General features: G+C 42.5%; 1 protein-coding gene and 1 non-coding gene across 3 annotated transcripts; one reads left to right on the plus strand and one right to left on the minus strand.

Moving 5' to 3' along the window:
• The first annotated feature begins 5,894 nt into the window (after positions 1 to 5,894).
• Positions 5,895 to 6,006, plus strand: trnal-caa (transfer RNA leucine (anticodon CAA)). Its single transcript has 2 exons — positions 5,895 to 5,932; positions 5,972 to 6,006. It is a non-coding gene; the product is annotated as a tRNA-Leu (tRNA).
• A 2,239-nt stretch (positions 6,007 to 8,245) lies between these two features.
• On the minus strand, positions 8,246 to 20,175 carry LOC115404221 (uncharacterized). 2 transcript variants are annotated; one of them, XM_030113461.1, is made up of 10 exons: positions 20,062 to 20,175; positions 17,250 to 17,378; positions 16,996 to 17,085; positions 15,682 to 15,756; positions 15,468 to 15,557; positions 14,630 to 14,704; positions 14,339 to 14,428; positions 12,914 to 13,079; positions 12,673 to 12,828; positions 8,246 to 8,708 (listed from the first exon to the last, which is right to left on the minus strand). In XM_030113461.1, the coding sequence occupies exons 2-10, from the start codon at positions 17,319 to 17,321 to the stop codon at positions 8,455 to 8,457; spliced, it is 1,068 nt and encodes a 355-aa protein (XP_029969321.1). In that variant the 5' UTR covers positions 17,322 to 17,378; positions 20,062 to 20,175; the 3' UTR covers positions 8,246 to 8,454. The 2 variants fall into 2 exon arrangements, with proteins under 2 accessions (XP_029969321.1, XP_029969322.1); XM_030113462.1 differs by lacking the exons at positions 15,468 to 15,557; positions 15,682 to 15,756.
• Between the last annotated feature and the right edge of the window lie 278 nt (positions 20,176 to 20,453).

Genomic DNA, 20,453 nt, shown 5'->3' on the forward strand with positions numbered 1-20,453 from the left:
TCGCCTTTGAAAATGTAATTATAAGAATGCAAGCTCGGAAGTCAAAGGAATTAATTTAGCACACAGTGATAAAACATGGTAAAAGAGGTGAAGTGTCTGTGGAGGTGCTACAGACGCTGTGTTAATGAAAAAGCCTTTCAAAATTCTGTGTTCAAGGTACAGAAATTATACAAGAGAGACCTGCAATAATGTAAAATATGAGAAGGCGTAGAAAGAATTCAAAGCATAGTTGTGCAGTTGTTGCTTTTTTTTTTAATAACTAAACATTTTTCTACATTAAAAGCAGCATTATGTAAGCACACTCTAAAAAGTTATATTAATTTCCATTTATGTCATGATTTCTTTCACTTTCCGATCATAAAAACTGCAAATGACCATTAAATGATGTGCGACTTAAACTGAATCAAAGGTACTTATGTGTTGAGTATGTTATGAAATAATAAATCTCCCATTATATACACACAGATTAAACCTAAGCACCTTACAGTACTTAAGCCTGATAACTACTCTCATTATATTCTGGCCTTCTCTCTGTAAAGATACTCAGCTTTTTTTGATTACATTTGTAAAAAAAATGTGCAGAATTGAGTTCTACTGCATCGCTTTTCACCACTTGACAGTGAACTTGTGCCTCCTTTGTGAATTCATCTCCTGAGAGTACATCACGATGAAAACGCATTTGATGTGCACAGGGACTAATGTTTATTCCTGCGTGCCCACTCAGTAACGCACGATCACGGGTTTACTCCGCTCATACACTGCCGTCTGATGAAAGTATCAACAGAAGAGTGGAGAGAAAGATTTATAGTTCCGGTGAAAGTCCAAAGATTGGTTCATGTTTCCCTCCAACATCCCACATGGTTATAAATCTTTATTATTAGAGAGATGAGCGCTTCATATGGGGGCTGCTGAACCTGAGAAGGAACATGTTAAAGGGAATCTCCCAGATTAGGACTGATATATTACGAGTTTCATGTTGGTGGAAAAATGACCCAAAAATGTGTTTAAAGTTAAATAATGCCTCCAAATTGTGAATTCAATTGGGATGGGTGTTCCGCTTTATAAAGTTATAAAGGTGTGAATGAAAGTGTGTGACTTCTTCGATGTTTGACTTCATTTCACTGGAACTTTGAACTGAAATAATGTAAATTGTTCATTTTGATCATGTTTGTTTTTTTGTTTTTTTTACATTCGGTTTAGATTAACACAACAGAATCTCATGGTTGAGAACATTTTTCTTGTATTAAACTATTTGGGGTTTACCACAGAAGAACATACACAAATGTATACATTTATAATTGCCTATGTTAAACCACATTGTCTCCAATACATCACAATTATTAAACTCACGCTATTACATTCTTGTGGGTACAACAGTTTCATTTTGAATTAATTGCATTATTTAAAGACCAAATTAACCCCGGTGTCTCATCTTTTAATTAGGACTAAGTTCTTTCCATTTGTCTTTCATATATAAGTTATTTTCAAAATCTAATAGCATTTGAAAGTAATTTAAACAAATGATATTTATTTCACATCCATTCAGCATATAAAAATTGTATTATGTTTTAATTTACAATGCATAATACTCGGATGCTCTTTAATTTGATTCTTTTATGTTCACACCAGTTAGAATTTGGGTTGTGCAAATACGTGGCATCTTTTCTTCAGACATCCAAATGTCAAGTACAATCAGCAGTTCTAAACTACACCAAAACTCAATAATTTAATCGGTGGAGCATCTTCAGAGACAGTGAGTGCTCCCTGTTGACCGCACTTGCTTCATATCCCGCGGTTCATTAAACTGCAGCCATAAAAAGGATGATATCTTTCGAGAGAGCAGAGCAATCTGGCAAGACCGCCCGCTATGTTTACCTTGATTAAATCATCTTTAAGTGGCGCACGGGGCCAACAAAATCTGTGTACCTATGACAAGCTCCGGTCGTTAACTAGGGTGTGGAAGCATTGCAGTCTGCTGGTTCCAGTCTCCACACGCTTTGTGTAATATAGAGCGTGGATTGAGAAATGGTGGTGAAAAGGCTGTTCAGCTCATCAGCGTGACACTTTGAGTCAATCACTGACTTGACGCGTGCTGTTCTGCAAAATATACTTTTTGTGGAGCTGTCGCTCGGCGCTTCACGCCGATCCGTGATGATGACTCCTTGTCATGTTCCCGTGTTTGCCGCAGAGGTTCTTGAAATTCTCCCATTGTGCAAAAAAACCACACCCCCCCCAATTCTCTGTGACGGTCTCTGTCTAGGATTCCCCTGTTCCTCATTCTCCTCATTCTTTCTCTTCCCCTCATCTCCATCTAACACACACAGCAGCGAGTCTCGTCTTCCTTTCATCTATGTGTGTGTCTGTCTCAGTGGATGGCTCCAGCCTGTAATGGGATTGGAAAGATTATGCTCCAGCCATTGTTGTAATGTCCATGTTTTACAAATCTCTCCCTCCTCTAAAACTCTAATACCAGCGATGATGCAGCATCAACACCGAATTCTTCATTTCGTTTTACTCTTTTTTTTACGCAGACTTCAAAGCGTAAACTCTCTAATCGAGTTAAAAATCAGCTTCACAGATCAGTGACAGGCCGGTGAAAGGCCGAAAGCTTTCCCGCATCCAAATAAGAGAAAGACAAGGACTAATGTATTTTTCAGAGGCCATTCTTTTGCAATTGATATAGTACGGGGCCATGGGCACACTTGTATTTGCACTCTTATGTAGTCCAATGGAGGTTAATGAGGGTCTATTCACACTGCAGTACTAATGCTGCTGCCAAGTTAATAATTACAGGGATATTTCATTTTAAGGTAGAGCACATTCATCCGCTGGCCATACAGAAATGGAGGAGTCACAGAGCAGTTCAGCTCCCATGAGTCACTGGTCGAAAGTACTGCCGACCTGATGAAAAATTCCCAAAACTCTCTTTTAAGCATTTTGATTTGGCTTAAAATCTATTTGGAAAAGTTTTGTGGGAGGGCGTACACACACACCTGTTAGTGCGAACCATGGAGTGGTCTAAAATGAAAAGTGATACATTATAATTAGTTTGGTTCTCTGTGGTTCAAATGTTGTGCCGACTTGTTTCCATGACAACAGAGCATGATGCCAATGGGAGCGCTCTGATTATGATTACATGGCTGCTTACTGGACTCCCCCCGTGGATCTTGAGCTGCTCCGCATGAGTGTGTTGCACGTTTGCCGTTGCACGGAGCAACTGAAGTCTTTTCTGTGAGGCCTTCACCAAACAGCATATTCGTCTATGAGTTACAAGTGTGAATTGCATGGGTGTGATCAGACTGAATATGAAAGAGGGACAACGTTTGGCGCCAGGTTTGGCCAAACCTTCACGGGCTCCTTCATCAGCTTTTCTTCAAACTTGCAATCACCTCATTAAATCATTCTTTTTTTTTAAAATCCCTGGATGCTTCAGAACAACCTATTAAAAAGACAGAAAAGCAGAACTAATAGTGTGGTTCAGGTTACCACACAAACAAGCAAAACACCTAAATCGGCCTCCACTGTCAACCACTGTGAGCTCGGGAGAAAAGAAGGTTGTTATTGCAGTTGCTAGGATGTCCAAAATCATTTAAGAAATTGTTCAGCATTTTGTCCAGCTTATTTTGCTTTGCCGCTGCAGAGTTAGACAAGGAAATCAATACCACTACCACACCTGTCTGGCATATCCAGGCCACCACCAGCAGCCGGTAAACTCAGTGATTTCATTGTATTTGTGTGTCGGAGTGTGTATATTCACACGCTTGCAGGCAGGTGTGCTCGAAGTGTTGTGTTTGAGTTATATATAAGAAGACTTCCAAGATCACTGTCTTACTTTTTCCTCATTCCAACATGAAATCGATTTTTTCCTTGGCAGACAGGATCAAATGTCAGCATATGATTCTATCACACGCGCACAAATACACTCCAGGTGGCTTTTTTTTTTTTTCTCTCTCTATTTTCTGGGTTGGACACTCAAAGCGTTGAGTATGATTAATGTTATAAGACCTAGATTACACAGCCAAGGTTATCCTACTCTTAACTGGCATTATCTAAGCATTATCTCTGCCACTTTGCTTTACATGTGTCTATTCCCCGCATATGTTTTCTAGATTTAGTTATTACCAGTGACTGTTATTAGGTGCATTTCATATATCACAGTAATTTCAGTGTTTTTTCCTTAAACCTACCATTGTCATCTCTATAACATTTCACACAACCACTCTGCTATTGTAATCCCTTCAGCTAATGTGACTGGAAACATGTCTCCACCAAAAACTACAATTATTCTCAGAATGGGTGCTTTTTTTGTGTGTCTCCTTCAAGATAAACTGTCCTGCTATTGTGAATGTATCTTACATATTTCAGTAATAAATGCCCTCCACTCACGGAGACAGACACCCGCCTCGGTGCATTTTCAGTCGTCTACACAGAAACCTCTGAAGGATGAATGGCTGGGGATAAAGCGCCACGCATCTGCTCTGTATCACAGTCTCAGCTGGATGTGGAGCGCTTGTGCATAAAGACATTACACAGCTTGTCCTTGCTAAGATAAATTGCTACCTGTGCTGGCACACACACACAAAAATAAAAGCATTCCCCATCCTTTAAGCAGACAGAAACACACACACACACACATCCCACACTAATAAAAGTGCTGTTATAACAGCATTCCTGCACGTTTGCTCAATGTTTAAGATCTACACAAGATCTTTACAAGACGTTCATACCGTTGTCTGGATTTTGCAAAAGATTGATTTAACCTCCAGCTCTGTGGATAACTAAGCTCATATCGAGTAATGCTCATTTGCTACAGTAGCACGTTCTCTCTATTAACTTTGGCAGGTTTGAGTAAAGAAAAATTGCTGTATTAATTCTCTTCTTGGTCTTAATTTTACTCAAAACACACAGCTTCTCCACCGTTTGGGGAATGTGCTGATGTACAGTATTTTAACATACAATAAGTAGGATCTATTGCTGAGGTTTTTTTGTTTTTTTTAAAGTACATTATGCACGGGCGAATGAGAATATGCTGTAAAGTCCATCAAATGCAGTAAAGTGAAGCCTCAAGGTGCATACTGTAAAAGGCAGAGTATTTCAAAGTCACTGTGAAGTCTGTTAAGTTTGCTAGATGCTTCATCTTGAAGATGGCTATTTATCTGTGTTCTTCTTGCTTTATATTTCAGTAAAGTCTCCTCAATAAAATATGTTGAAGCAGCTGTTGGTTGAGTTTGCTTGCAAGAAAAGTTTCCCTCAAGACAAGAAAATGTTGAACAAGCCAGATTTGCAGTCATAAAAGTTTATTTCTGTTCCCTTCGTATCATTGATTTCTGATTTTCTGATGGATGACGCATCTAGAAAGTGTGAGTCAGACTGAGAGTAAACTTTAATGTCTTTAGGGTCATTCTTTCTATCCTTAGTTTAAATGAAATTCATGAACAGTGTCAAAGCCGTTGCAACTGTGGTCTTTGTTTTTAAGTAGGCCACATCGGCTGTAGTCGTAGCGTCCCATTGTTTCTGGAGCCACGGCACACACCTGTCCCTTTTACCTCATGTAGCACGTTCCCCTTACTTCACTCTCTTTTTGTGTTTGTGGCTCCCTCTTCAGCTCCGAGCCTCACGTTTTTAAAAGTCATCCTCTGCACCTGCAGAAACTCCAGATAATGGATGAAAAGAAAATCCGTTTGTGCTGAAAATATTGTTCATAGAGTTTAGATGGATGGTTCACTTTGCCTTTCACCTATTGTCATCATAGATAGGCTGTTTAATGAATGAATGAGTGAATGAGTTTACTGTGATGGTGCATGCACATAAAATGTGCATGAGATAAAAATAGTCATTGAACAACATGACATGTAAACAACTGAAGCACATAAAAGAAATGTCATGTTACGTAGGTCAGGATGGCCGAGTGGTCTAAGGCGCCAGACTCAAGGAGAGTTTCCTTCCTTCTCAATGGGACTTCTGGTCTCCACACTGGAGGCGTGGGTTCAAATCCCACTCCTGACAGCAACTTTAAACAAAACACTGGTAGTTGTCTAATTGGCTGTTTAACTCCAGTGTTTCCTGAGAGGTGGGGGGGTCCTTCACACCGGGTGTTGGATCCATTTGACTGAGGGGGTTGCTCTGTGCTGGTCCTCCAGTCCCGGCTGGCCTGGGGGGCTCCACACCTTGTTGTGGGGGGTTCCCTTGGTCTGGCAGGGTTGGGTGTCGGGCGCTGAAACCCCAGCAGTCATGTCCTCTGACTTCTCCCACTGTGGGCAGCCCCAATGGTGACATTTCCCATGATGCTCAGTGCCATGAGATGTCTCCTCTGTTGTATGAAATATGCTCTGTGTGTGTGTGTGTGTGTGTGTGTGTGTGTGTGTGTGTGTGTGTGTGTGTGTGTGCATACGACCCTGATTGATGGTGCAGTTTTGTTTTTTGTTTTTATGACTGATTTTACTGTTTAGCATTTTGTGTTGTTTTTTTTTAAGAATATGAAAAGTGCTCTATAAATAAAGATTGATTTGATGATTTGATTTGATATGATTATATTTAAATATATTATTGATTGCATTACACTATTTCAAGTCTTTTTTGTTACATTTTCAATAGCTGTCCAGGTTAGAGCGCAGACATTCATGTCAGCCATTATTAGTTAAAAAACGCACATATCATCAGTAAATACAATTTTCAACTTCAATCAAATCATAGTTGAAAAAAATTCCATTCTTGTACAGTTAGTCCACAGCAACTACTATAAACAAGTGATCCGAATTTAATTATGTTTTAAGAAACTATGTAATTAGGGAAATACAGAAATAAAACAATAAATGCCAGAGTTATGATGATTAATAATATATTTGGCATTAAATATAAACACTTCTCTTGTTCCTTTTCAGTTGGTGTCTGTCATTACTGGCTTGGTGAATATACATGCTGTAAAACTGACTATCCTTTTGGAACTTAGGTGACAATAAAAGTCTATGGGGATATTTCCAGAAAGCAGCCTGGTTATAGCCGTGTACACTATGTATGGAGTGTAGAATAGCACATATTCCTTTGAGCCAAAATCAATGATATGACAGCCTCCTTGACCCTCTCTGCACTATGTGCTCACAAATGCACAGAAGTAGTTATATTTCATGAGCCAGTTAGTTCCCTCTCCTCTGCGGCCTGTTTCAGGCTCCTGGTTGCAGTGCTGTTGTGCAGCTGCACAGCACTCAGAGTTGTATAACAAATCCTGCTCTCTCCCGACAAAGTACTTGTGGATCTCCTTCAGCGCTGGGCTTCCACTGTCTTGCCTCTCGAAGTCCTCACTTCATCAGTGATTGGCTCCCCAGAGGAATAAGGAAGTGCCAGCATCATTATGTTTCCCACACTTTGCAGTGGATTCTTGTCTATTGCTGCCAACATGTTTCTGATTTGCATAGCGTGTGGAGCGTTTCATGGTGTTTTACAGCATTACGAGTGAAAGTTCCTGTCGTTAAAGCTCAGTGCATGTTTCATCTCATCAAAACTACGTATGAAACAGGCGCACATAGGCCTACGTGTAAATGTCACCAGGCGTTCCTCTCTTTTCTCGGTGCTTCGTTGTTCATTTGCACGCGTTATCTCATTATCCCTGTCCCCAGTCAGTCAGTCCCTCTCTCTTTCTCTCTCTCACTGGACCAGCAGACGACAAGTCAACGCCATCAGACTCTGAATCAGTCACTGTCACCCTCTCCACCGCTCACAGCCGCTTCTTTGCAGGTCGCTATTAGTGCGCGCGCGTGTGTGTGTGTGTGTGTGTGTGTAGTATTAATGCTTTCTGAAGGCGTGACCACAGTTCAGCTGCAAACTTAACACAGCTGATAAAGCACAAACAAACCCCATCATAATGAGCACAGGTTATGGTAAACACCCCACACACACACACATACGGGTTTATAAGGGCTAGACGGACAGTTTCGCCAAACCCGCCCGGTGGTGGTTTAGGCCGGCTACCCTTTCCCAAGGTGCTGGAGCAACGGGAGGTGGATTAAAATGCTGTAAAAAATCTGAAAAAAATTTAGGTCACTTTAGGTTTCAGGTACGAGCTACGTAACTCTATACACACCTACCTAAAATTATGGTGGTTTGTGAAGACATTTCTCTTCTTGACAAATATGTGACTTATAAGAACCAAAATAAAGCACTATGGGGACTTTAAAGGGACAATGATGTCAGTACCTCATTAGCATAAATACACACCCACCTTATACACCAGACCTGACTGCACACAACATTAATGGAACAGTCGGTTTATTATCCGAAAAAAGTAAAATTGCACTTAAAGATCTGTCTACACAACTTAAAACATACAACAGCTAAAATCAAAGAAAAGTACGAAAAAGTGTGCAGACATAAATAAAAGCAAGTGCACTCAACTCGCTGTTACGAAACATATTAAGGCAACAGAAAAATTACAACACAAGAGAATAACTGCAAATGAACTTAAAGCTTATGCTTCTGTGGCTGCCTCTTTGCAGCTGTTCCTCGATTTCTCACAAAGTCTCTGATATTTTGCACTGTTCTCTGGGCTAACACAGGGTCTTCTACCAGCTTGCAGTGACTGCATTCATTTTTGGTGGCCAATTTTCCTTTAGATATGTGATCTCTGAAATGTCGCATTACTGCAGCAACTTCAGCCTTAGACCACGTTCTCTTTGTTATTCTTCTGGAATCCCGTTGTTGAGCAGCATCGTTTCCTGGAAGACATAAAAAGTAGAAAACACCGTCACAAAAAGAAACCAAATGTGACTTTTTATGTGACAAATGACATTTTATCTGTGGACACTGAACATTCTTAAAAGCAGTTAATTATCCACTATTTTAGTTATGTTTTTTTCCTTGCCTCATGGTTACATGGTTTCTAAAAAAAAATAAAATGAATCTTATGCATCTTGGAGACAAAAAGCAATTGTGCTTTTTGGTTCTGACATATTAAAGGTCTTCTGGAAATATGATAAAATCTGCTGGGTCAAAAATATACACAGCAACTTGACCTATCAGTTTTGAAGATGTAAAAACGTGTGAAACAAAATGTTTTTAGTTACATGCCTTCTGAACTTCTTGTGAGAGATTATGATTATCATGAAATAAGAGGTAGCCCTGCAAAGAGAAGCTCTCGAGAAGCTGAATCTTAAGGCTCGACTGAAATATGCTGCTGATCACATGGAGAAACAAATGGCTTCTGAAAGAAAATTCTGTCGTCAGATGAAAGAAAAATTGTGCTGTTTGGCTACAACGACCCTAAATATGAAGGAAAAAAGGTGAAGCCTTTAAACCTAAGAACACTAAACCTATCGTCAACCATGATGATGGTTGTATTATTGCCCTAGGGCTGTTTTGCTGCCAGTGGAACTGGTGTTTTACAGTAAATGGAATCATGTAAAAGGGTTAATTCAATATTATCCAGGAAAACCTAAAATTATTAGCCAAAAAGTTGATCTTGGACACAGTTGTATGTTTCAACAAGACAATGATCGCTTCTCAATACGCGTACTTCTCTGTAGTTGTGTACTCTCAGACTCATGAAATGTCATCAGTTGGAGACCAAGTACTGTTCCAATTCAAAGTACGCATCAAACCAAGTATGCATGAAATACCCGATGTGGACTAACTCCGCCCACTTTACCAAGTCTGCATCGGACCAGACTTGTGTAGACTTGAGAAGTGAAATTACCCAGAATGCATTTTGCAAGACATGACGGAGGAGTGAACACAGCGGTGAGTAAAAAAATTCTGAAATATTAGCGTTATTGTTTAACAGAACATAGTTTTAACGGTGTTTTAGGCGAGAATGTAGCTGTTTAGAATGTTGATATGGGGTCAGTCTCTCCACATCAAGCTCACTAAAAAATTTGTTCCGACAATTTCGGACATCTGGGGACCAAACGGCGGACCGAGGTGACCCGGGGGTCTGAGGCTATCCGGCGCTCAGCTGCTTCATGACGGCTGCAGCTGGCTATCACTCTCCGCCATGGCTACACAGGAGATATGGATCGTTTTGTGTGAATCCAACGGTGTCTTCGTCCAGTTTAATCTGTTTCAGAGTAAATCTGCTCAGCTGAAGGAAAAGTTCATGTTTATAGCTGTTTAAGTGAACTTGAATGTTTAAATGGGAGGTGAATGTTAACATTGACCATAAAGTTCAGTCTCAGTGGTTTAAATGTGTTCTACTGGTTATACTGGCAAATGTTGTGCATTCAAACTAAAACTATGAACTATTTCAATCAAGGGATTACTGAGGAAACAGAACCTGATCCAGAGGTGATCTGCATCCAGATGTGGATGGAGAGGTTTGTTTTTCAATGCTTGAATTAATGCACGCATGAATAACATATTGAGTTGGTAGTGTGTGATTCTTTTTGTCCTCAGAGTCTTCAGGGTTGGATGTGACGCCAAACAAGCCAGGAATAAAATAGGCATAATTTGAAGGCTTAATCCAAGGTATCTGACTTGTTTTTTTTTTTTTTTTTTACTTTGAATGACACCACAGATGCTTCCTGTGACTGATACATTATGATCTGATCATGGTCAGAATGCACTGTGTACATGTTTATGTGTCTGATCATTGAGATAGAGCTTTCTTTGTGACAGGTTGTCAGTCTGGTGTCATAAAGGCTCCTGGTGCTGCAGGGATGAGTCTCCACCTCCACCCAGCAGAAACCCAGCTGGTGGAGACAGGACCAGCTGGTTCATGGGGGATCTGAGCAGGACCAGGCCTCAACGCATCCCAGGTTGTTAATATAGACATCAGTAAACCTCCCTTTGGCATCACTAACATTCTGCAGTATGATGGAGGGGAAAACTCTCTGTTTAGGTAACAGATGTTTCTGTGGCTATGCAGGAGGAAGAATTTTGATCTGGCTCCATCAACAACTCCAGAAGGATGGAGAAATGCCCGATGGCCAGGAGAGCAAAGCTCCAGGTTCCTCCACCTGCTCCTGTCTGGAAGTGGATCACTCTGTGATGATGTTCATCAGCTCATCCACAACACTGAGGAAGGTCCAGAACTCTGCCGGAACCAGACCGAAGCTCCTCACTCCAACCAGGGGCTTTTTCCTGGAGCAGAATCTGTAACAATATAACAGTGTTCTCCCTGGACAACACTGAAGATTGGAGTCACATGACCTCCAGGATCAACATCTTATCATTGACCTGTTCATATAGTTGTTGTTGTTCCTGGTAAATAAAAGAAAGAACTGTAGAATTTTTTTTAAAACGTGTCATTTTTTTAACCTTCCTGATGTTTCTAACTTATTTTCGCTTTTGCTCTTGAAGGTTCTGTTGAAGTTTGTTAAAGTTTCCTTAAACTCCTGACTTTCTTTGTTAGACATCTGTTTATGATTAATATCTCTCTTTGCTTAGTGGAACACATTGATGTATTTACTGAAGAGAGAACTGAATGGTGCTGATGATGTGTAATGTATATTAGACTCATGTAAATCAGTCATCATGAAGACCGGAGCAGACGGATGACAAAAGGCGCACAGGTATGACAGGCAGTAAAACATACAGTGAAAAAATTGTATTTGTAGAAATATCTGATCACCTGCTTTTCTTCTGAGCTCAGCTCCAAGTAGTTAAACAGTAATTGAAAGGCTGTATAGGAGGGCAGGCAGGCTAGAAGTAAATGTAACACTGTATTATATGCAGCATTTATGTGACAGAATAGTTAGCAATTTTGCCACATTTTTCTACAATCTAGTTCATCCTGTATTGTCATTTTAATGTTTTTACAATGTTTAATGCTGCGATTTGCTATATTAACTTGTTCCACACCAGCTACTCTCTTCAATAATACTTCCTGATCACTGGCCACGCTATAAACACTCATCTTATGTTGCGTTTTATTAATATTCTAATGCATGAATGATATGAAAACTAAGAGATATTGGCATTGTGAACACACAATGATGTCATCAAGTATGCTGTACATTAATCCACTGTGTTCTAGCCTCGTCACAAGTCTGTACTTCGAGTACAGACTTGCGACGGACTTGTATGCCTAAGTATGCGCCCCAGATGAGCCTGAGACGAGCGGCCTCATTGGGGTGGGTGGTGGGTGGGGGGGTGTTGCTGTGCGGTGCTCGCACGTAGCATCGGAGCACCGCACCATGCGCCAACTACTCTTCCACATGCCCCCCCCACCACCTGTACAGTGTGCCCAAGGCGGCCGCCGAGTTCACCTATGCCCAGAGCCAGCCCTGAGTACGACGAACAAGTGTGTTCTCGCTAAGTACATGGGTACGCACTCATACTAATAATTGAAAAACGGCAAACGATTCCAAACACACATCAAAAGCAGTAAAGAAATGGTTCAGTCAGGTTAAAATTAGGATAAGAGACCCGTTTCCCCTAAGCCCTGACTTAAATCTAATCAAATTAATTTATGTGAAAAAATTGAACATTTTGTTCAACAGTACCAATTATGTCATGAGGAGTAGTGAAAGATACAACCAGAAGTTTGTAGACAGCTACCAAAATTGCCTAGTTGAGATGAAATTGCATTATTGTATTTTGTGATTGAAGGTGTTTTAATGATTTCATCATAGAATATTTTTAGTGATGGGAGTTATTGGAAACTCAAGACTTTATTGATCTGCATGGTCTTTAGTGCATGTACGCTTATGATCACAACTGTAACTATGTGGTGAGGTAACTTACCAAAACCTTCAGTGTCATGAGCCTCCTCTGCTAATGCAGAAACAGATGCAGCATCCACAGGCTTGATATTTCCACAGTGTGATGTGAATGTTGTGCCGTTGTCATCTGACTCCCTCTGACTATCCTCGGCCTCAGCATCACTTAACGCAATTTCACCTAGAAATAAGTATTAGTAAAATTCAGATGCATTACTCCACATTAAATACAGACATTTATTTGGAATACTAATTTCTGTACAAACCTTCAAGTGCAATCTCATCCAGGGATTTCCCTTGCAGACCAGAAAGACATCCTTTTTGCATTGACAGCAGTTTGGAAACCTTGGCCAGCTGTGTGGTGGGAACTGGGAATCTGTAGAAATCTCTGTGAACTTGGATATCATCAAGGGTAACATCAGACTGTTGATCCTGAAATGATGAGAAATGTATTTATTATATGCGCAAAAGGACACTGTAGACAGCGTAAAGGTTCAAGAGACATTAAAGGGGCGGTATCATTCAAAATTCACCTTTTGTATGTTTCAGCCTTGATATATAGTTATGTACTCATCAAAAACATCCACAAAGCGGGTTTTTCCTTCGTGCCTGTGTTTGAGCTTTCCTTATTTTTCTCCTGCTTAGAGAGGCAGCCCCTCTCATACCCGTGAAAACGGTCCGTCTTTTCTAGTGATGTCAAATTCCCACCAGAGGAAGGACCCTCTAAACACTACAGTCCTTCCAAGTCACATTTGGGTGGCTCATGGCTTAATACACTCACACACACTTCAATGTTACAAAGACCTACAATCTCTTAGGCCTCAATCACACATACGCGGCTGTGCGGGCGCGGATCTGTCCGGGTTTGCACGGTGTCAGCGGGGAAAAGTCAGAACTGCATGCAGACAGATCAGTCGGTTCACACTGCACGCGCAGAGAACACGTTCATGGCCCGTTCAAATCCACGCGGCGGTTTCTAAATAGAAATCAAGTCTATATTTCTGCGCGGGTTGTGCGCGGTGTCCCATTGAAACCAATGGCATAAACACACATCTCGTGTCAGCTAGGCTTTCTATGCATGTATTGAGCTCATGTTTGCTCACAAACTGGTCTACACCAGAGGCTTTTACCAGTGTTCTGCTCCGTCTATTTTTCCACGCAGCTTGGAGCGGGTCCCAATGAAAACAATGAAGACAGGGCCGAGTTGTCATATATGCAGATATATGTTCCGTTTGAATTTACTATTCGGCGCAGTTGAGAGGAGCGTGCGTGTGTAGATACATATATCTAGAGATCTATATCTATAAGTCTATGCCGGAGCTACGGAAGCCGCATTGTGTTGTGTGTTTTTGACTCCCGATGCTGATGCACGTTTCTGGATGCCTGCTCTTGGGAATAAACATCCTTTCGCTCCCGAAACGCCTCTGGAATTACTTCAAACATGTTACACTAGTAGCCCATTGCCGCCGACAACCCGCTCACGCAGACCGCGCTGGTGAGAAAGGGACGCCTGAGTACGCCGCTCCAGCGCCTGCGCGGTCTACGCGTCCGCCCCGCGCCCGCGCAGTGACCGCGTATGTGTGATTGAGGCCTTATGCTTCTGGTGGGGTCGTCCTTCCTTTCCACTATCCATGTAAGTGCAGTGCACTCACACTGCACCGGCATTGATTGGCACCCTGGGTTTAACCTACCTGTCCAAACACAGGGAGGACATCCAACACTGGACTTGTCTGATTCAGGCCACTCACAGTCCTCTCAATCTGGCTTTTCTCACTTGTCACCTGTAGCAGATAGTGCATGGAACAGCAATACATTAAAAATACAGAGAATCTTAACAGTCAGGAGGATGTCTGAAGTTTGGACCAAGAAACATTCTGCTGTTAATACAAAGTAATGGTGGCAAAACATTGTTGTGAACCTCTCTGGAGAGTTTGGCAAGATGTAAAGTCCAAGATAACAATCTTTCTTCCATTAAGACACACCTGTTCAACAACTTCTTTTGATGATGAAGAATTTGTTGTCTCGGGACTTTCCTGAGGCATTTCCTCATCGAGATCCTGTAAAAAAGGACATAACAATATTATAATTCATTTCAAGAAAATGTTCTCTGTGTAAGATGATGAGAAGGTCATCATGGCTGTGATTCTGAATGTTTGGTAGAGGGAAATACATTATAGAAGTGATTTCTATCGACTGACTGTAGTCTGCAGACCACTAAACTACAATATTGTAGGGTAATCGTAAGTGAAGAATTTGATATTTGATTCTTTCTTTATATCTAACAATCATTTTGGTAGAATGGTCCCATTCTATCTGAAAGAGGTGGCTGGCAGCTTGTTGCAAGGAGAAGCTGCGCCTTTATCGTTGATGAATTTGCACCGATTCATTCTAAACAGCATCTTTTAATAATAATAATAATAATAATAATAATAATGACTGGTGTCTGGGTCCACAGCCTGGCAAGTGTCTAACCACACTGACCGTAAACATTTAACTTGCATACAGATCAAATGCAGGTTGTCCAAGCCGAAGTGATTCCATTACCATCCCCCCACCAGAGGAAGGAACCTCTAAACACTACAGTCCGCCTAAGTCATAATTGGGCGGTTCACAGTGTAATATGCACACACAAACACTCAGAAGCTATACTGACTCACACTTTGAAAAGCATCCATTGAGATTGTCCTCACATACCACTGTCCGCATAATCCACACTACATGCATGTGAATAAACACACACACTCCAAAAATGACCATGTTAGAAAGCATAATATTGTGCCTCGAGTGATGACATTAAATGGAAAACCAAATGTAATTTACCTTTTCAACTCTGGTGGCTCGGTCAAGCACTGGCCTCGTCTGGCTCACGGCGCTCATAATCATTTCAGTCTGACTTCTGTCACTGGTCATCTATAGCAGACAATGCATGAAAGAGACGCACAATAAGAAGAAAATGCTCCTGTGAGCCACTCTGGACAGTTTGTAAAATTCAAAGTACAAGAGAAATCTGTCTTCCACTGACACATGGAAATACCTGTTCAACGGTTCCATTTGCTGATTTGGAATTTGTGGTCTTGGGAACTTCTTGATTTGTTTTCTCTTCAAGAGCCTGCAAAAGTTACAAACAGTTTGACAGCATGATGTTCTCTGTGTGACATTAAGTTAGGTTCATCGTGGCTGTGATTCAGAATTCTTCAAAGGGAGGAAAATGTACTCTACATGCGTTTTTTTGTCAACAGACAATAACCTGCAGATGACTAAACCTATAATGTTCGAAGTTAGTTGTAACTGATGAATCTGATTCTTCTTTATCTCTTATGGTTCATGTCCTAGAATGGTCCCATTCTATCTGAAAGAGGTGGCCAGAAGCTTTTTGCAGGGAGATGCTGCGCCTTTATAGCTGACAAATTTGCACGCATTCATTCTAAATACGATCTTTTCTTGTAACATAATTATGCCTGGTGTCTGGGTCCACATCCTGACATGGATAACAACACTGACCATGAACATGGGTGCTTTCAGACCTACAGCATTTGGTCCGCTTGAAGCGGACTAGCGTCCCCAATTCCTGCAGGTTCGGTTCGTACGCGCTGGTGTGAAAGCAGACCAGTTAGTTTTGGTCCGGGACAAAGAACCGCACCGAGACCTCCTCGAGGAGGCGGTCTCGGTGCGGTCTCGGCGCGATCCGCTGCTGGTGTGAACGTTGACCAGCCTCGGTCCTGTCCGCTCTGTTGTGGAGAAGGCTTTTTGGTCAGCGGAGGCTTCCGTAGCAAGCCGCGCGGCGCATCACGTCACACATGCTGGCCAATCAGGGTTCACTTCCGCCACGCAAAACACACTATTATGTGAACAGCGCCACCAAGGGGCAGGAGGGTCATAGTGGATAGTTCATCTGCAAAAACAAGTGGTGTGAATGTGAACCGAACTAGTTGACAGCTGCAACATTTATGAATAATTTATGTCTGAACCGAACCACTCTAGCGGACTGGTAGGTGTGAAAGCACCCTAAAGTAACATACAGATCAAATGCAGGTTGTCCAGGTATTCATACAGACCAAAGTGATTCCATTACCATCCCCCCACCAGAGGAAGGACCCTCTAAACACTACAGTCCGCCTAAGTCATAATTGGGCGGTTCACAGTGTAATATGCACACACAAACACTCAGAAGCTATACTGACTCACACTTTGAAAAGCATCCATTGAGATTGTCCTCACATACCACTGTCCGCATAATCCACACTACATGCATGTGAATAAACACACACACTCCAAAAATGACCATGTTAGAAAGCATAATATTGTGCCTCGAGTGATGACATTAAATGGAAAACCAAATGTAATTTACCTTTTCAACTCTGGTGGCTCGGTCAAGCACTGGCCTCGTCTGGCTCACGGCGCTCATAATCATTTCAGTCTGACTTCTGTCACTGGTCATCTATAGCAGACAATGCATGAAAGAGACGCACAATAAGAAGAAAATGCTCCTGTGAGCCACTCTGGACAGTTTGTAAAATTCAAAGTACAAGAGAAATAAAGTCAAGAGTAAAGTCAGGCCACACATTCAAGTTTAACTGCAAACATTACCAAGATTCAACATACCTTTGAAGGCATTGATGTATTGGATGTCAAGCCCCACTTTGTCCCTTCCAGCAGTAACGCAAAATTTTGCATCCTCCTTTTGATTTATGCGTCTTCGCCATTGCATTTTAACTCCACTGCATCATAACCCTGAATTGTCAAGGAAAATGACTCAGTCAAGTTATCATGTTTATCTGTAGAGACAAGTATTATCAAAGCACGGAAATCTTTAGCTGTGCAAGCCAGTAACATACTTAAAAGGTACGGATAGAATCCAGTGGCTGGCTTCACTGAGCAGAATTACTATTGTAACAACACCTCATCAGTAGGGTCAAACTAACCTGTCTCACGAGAGTCTGTGCACATTGTATTTATTGTTCCTTCAGAAATCTATGTGTTACCAACGACAATTATTCATTCCACATGCAAAAGGACCAATATTAAGTATAACACTTTTTTTGAGACCAGAGATGGTCAGGTGAGAGTATGCATATGAATTACACTTTAAACAGAGCAAGACAATGTTTGTTGTAATGTAAAGCAGAATTGGACCAGAGACTCAAATTAATTTTGACTCTAAAGGTGCGTTCACACCGGATGCGTTGCAAGCGTCACGGGCGTCGCTTTTACATTCAAAGTCTATGGTGGACGAGCTTCAACACACCTAACGCGTGTCAGACGCTTTTCGAGCGTCGCTTTCCGAGCGTTGGCGACGCGCGTCGCGCGTTGCAGGCGTCAACGCCTGAAGTTGGGAAAATTGAACTTTGGAAGCGTCAACGCACGCGTCATCCAATCACAGACGAGCACTCTGAGCGCTGATGCGGGCCAGAAGCTCGTCAAACTGGGCCCGGGAGAGGCGGAGGTACTGCTGAAAGCTAACCTCATCCTCACGCTGGCCCCGCAATCTGGGTCCGGCCCGGAGAGTGTGGGAAACTCTGCGCTGGCCGGCAGGCCCGCCGCTGGGGTGGCGCGCTGCACCGGGGGGCCCGGGGGTCCGCCGCCAGACCTCCGGGACCTCCGGACGTCGCACCGAGTCGGTCCCGCCGGCCAGCGCAGAGTTTCCCACACCCTCCGGACGTCGCACCGAGTCGGTCCCGGAGGTCCAGTGGCAGACCCCCGGGCCCCTCGGTGCAGCGCGCCACCCCAGCGGCGGGCCCGCTCCGTAGGACCGCTGGGTGAGACCGCGCATCTCAGTCCTGCTGCGGGTCGCCGGGGAGCCGGTCGGAGAAGCGGGGGCGGCCGACGGTGCGATCCGCATCGCCCGCCGCCAAAGCCCGACCGGGTCTGGAGGCTGGGCCGCTGGGTCGGGGGAACAGCCCGCCACGGCGCCGTGGCGGGGGGCCCCCGTGGCGGGTCCAGGGTTCGTGTGTGCTCTGCTTCTCTCCTGCTTCTCTGACACCTCCGTGCTGGAGCCGCTCACTGCGGCTGGCTCACATTTCACCGAATTCGTCCGAAGAAAATCATAAACAGCTGGTATTCAGGCAAACAAACGACACACTCGGGCTCTAAACGACCACTTTGTCGCCTAATTTAAAAAAAATCTCGATAAAGTTATACATTTGAAGAGTTTAGAGCTAAAGTGAAATCAGCTTTAGCAGGTCGATTTCGGCACCGATTCCGCAACTGTCAACATGAAGACAGGACACAAGCTCCTCCCACTCCCGCCAGTGAGCTGCCGCGCGTCGCGAGCGTTGAAAGCGTCGTGTGTAATTTGAACACGCGTTGAATTCCACACTTCACATGCGTCAACTTTGAGGCGTCAGTGACGCCCGTGACGCTTGCAACGCGTCTGGTGTGACCGCACCTTAAGCTTTAACAAAACATATTGTGCTAACTCACAGCATAAAAAAATCAACCACAATATTAGTTTCTAAAACTCCTTCCAGATGTAGAACATGAAACATTACTTCATTCAACCATTAAAGTGATGGCATTTCATCTTTTCAGACAGACTGGTTGCTGGAGAGTGCTGCTGTAAGCATGCAATGTTTGTAATATGTATTAACAGACTAAAACTTCATCTATAGCAAAAAATCAAACACGCTCACCACTTTTTAACCTGTTTTTGGATCCTGATTGTCCCTTTCTCAATAATACAATATAGTGTAAGGGTAAACTTTATTATTGAAGTTATTGTTGTTCTATGTAAATACAGAAGCTTTTTTCTCTTTAGAAACACAAATATGGATCCTACTGCTGTCTGATGCTGCAGGTATTAAACTAATAGTAGATTCAAAAAGCTGGAAGAAACACGCTCAGCACCTTTTAACATGTAAGAAAAAACACTTGGATCCCTCAGTGAGGTAAAAAGCAAGGCATACCATGTTGCTACTGAACTGCTTCTGACATCTGATTATTTTCTGTTTCCTAAAAGCAGTTAACTAGTTAATGATAACAACAGAGAATAAAAGAAAACAGTCCCAGCTTGTTTCATCTTTTAAAAAGCTGACGCTAGCTAGCGTTAGCGACGTTGCTAACGCTAGCTAGCGTTAGCGATGTTGCTAACGCTAGCTAGCGTTAGCGACGTTGCTAACGTCAGCTAACGTCTCCACACAGCTCTCTACACATCTTAACCCAGTGTTACTTGAAAGCTACAGACTCTCCAGACCTCAGCTCAGCTTCCATATGTCAATAAAAACAGATAACTACAGCCTGACTACAGCCTGAGCTAACGTTAGCCGAAGCTAACGTTAGCTAACGTTGCGACTAACGTTCTCTACGCAGCTCTCGACACAGCTCTCTCTGCACGTCTTAACACAGTGTTGTTGGTGCTGTTACTTGCAAAATCTTTCTTAAACAAACAGTTGGCCAATTAATAAGTTTCAAAACTTACCTGTGTGTATTTATTCCTCCAGAGATGTGGATATCCATTCGGACTTTCAAGTGGGCATTTAATGTTTAAAGCGAGGACGAACCCAAAGCGTGCGTGGGCGGAGCTTGAACCCGACGCCATGTTGATCGCGCCCACAAGTTCAAACCAGCCAATCACAAAAGAGCCCGCTAAATTTGCACCGTGTGTATCAAAAATGTGTAAGAAGATGCAATTCAGGGACTAACACTAGGGGACGCTGTTCTATACACTGGGATACACTGAAAATCAGGTCAAGTGGTACATAAGGACTTTCAAAGAAAATGAGGATTTTTGTTCTTTAGACACTCACAAATGCAAATACACTCTCCGAATTACAGGGACATCGGCATAGTCCTCATAATCCCCTAAGGTCC

Source organism: Salarias fasciatus, chromosome 17 (assembly GCF_902148845.1).
Source record: "Salarias fasciatus chromosome 17, fSalaFa1.1, whole genome shotgun sequence".
NCBI classification, from domain to species: Eukaryota; Metazoa; Chordata; class Actinopteri; order Blenniiformes; family Blenniidae; genus Salarias; species Salarias fasciatus.

What these genes read in the sequence shown, in the direction of transcription:
- LOC115404221 (XM_030113461.1), bottom strand. Translation starts at nt 17,321, where the DNA reads ATGCAAAATTTTGCGTTACTGCTGGAAGGGACAAAGTGGGGCTTGACA. An exon ending in CAAATGGAACCGTTGAACAG is followed by an intron (nt 15,558 to 15,681) that starts GTATTTCCATGT and finishes TGTCTGCTATAG; the next exon opens with ATGACCAGTGACAGAAGTCA. An exon ending in TCATGACACTGAAGGTTTTG is followed by an intron (nt 8,709 to 12,672) that starts GTAAGTTACCTC and finishes TATGTCTTCCAG; the next exon opens with GAAACGATGCTGCTCAACAA.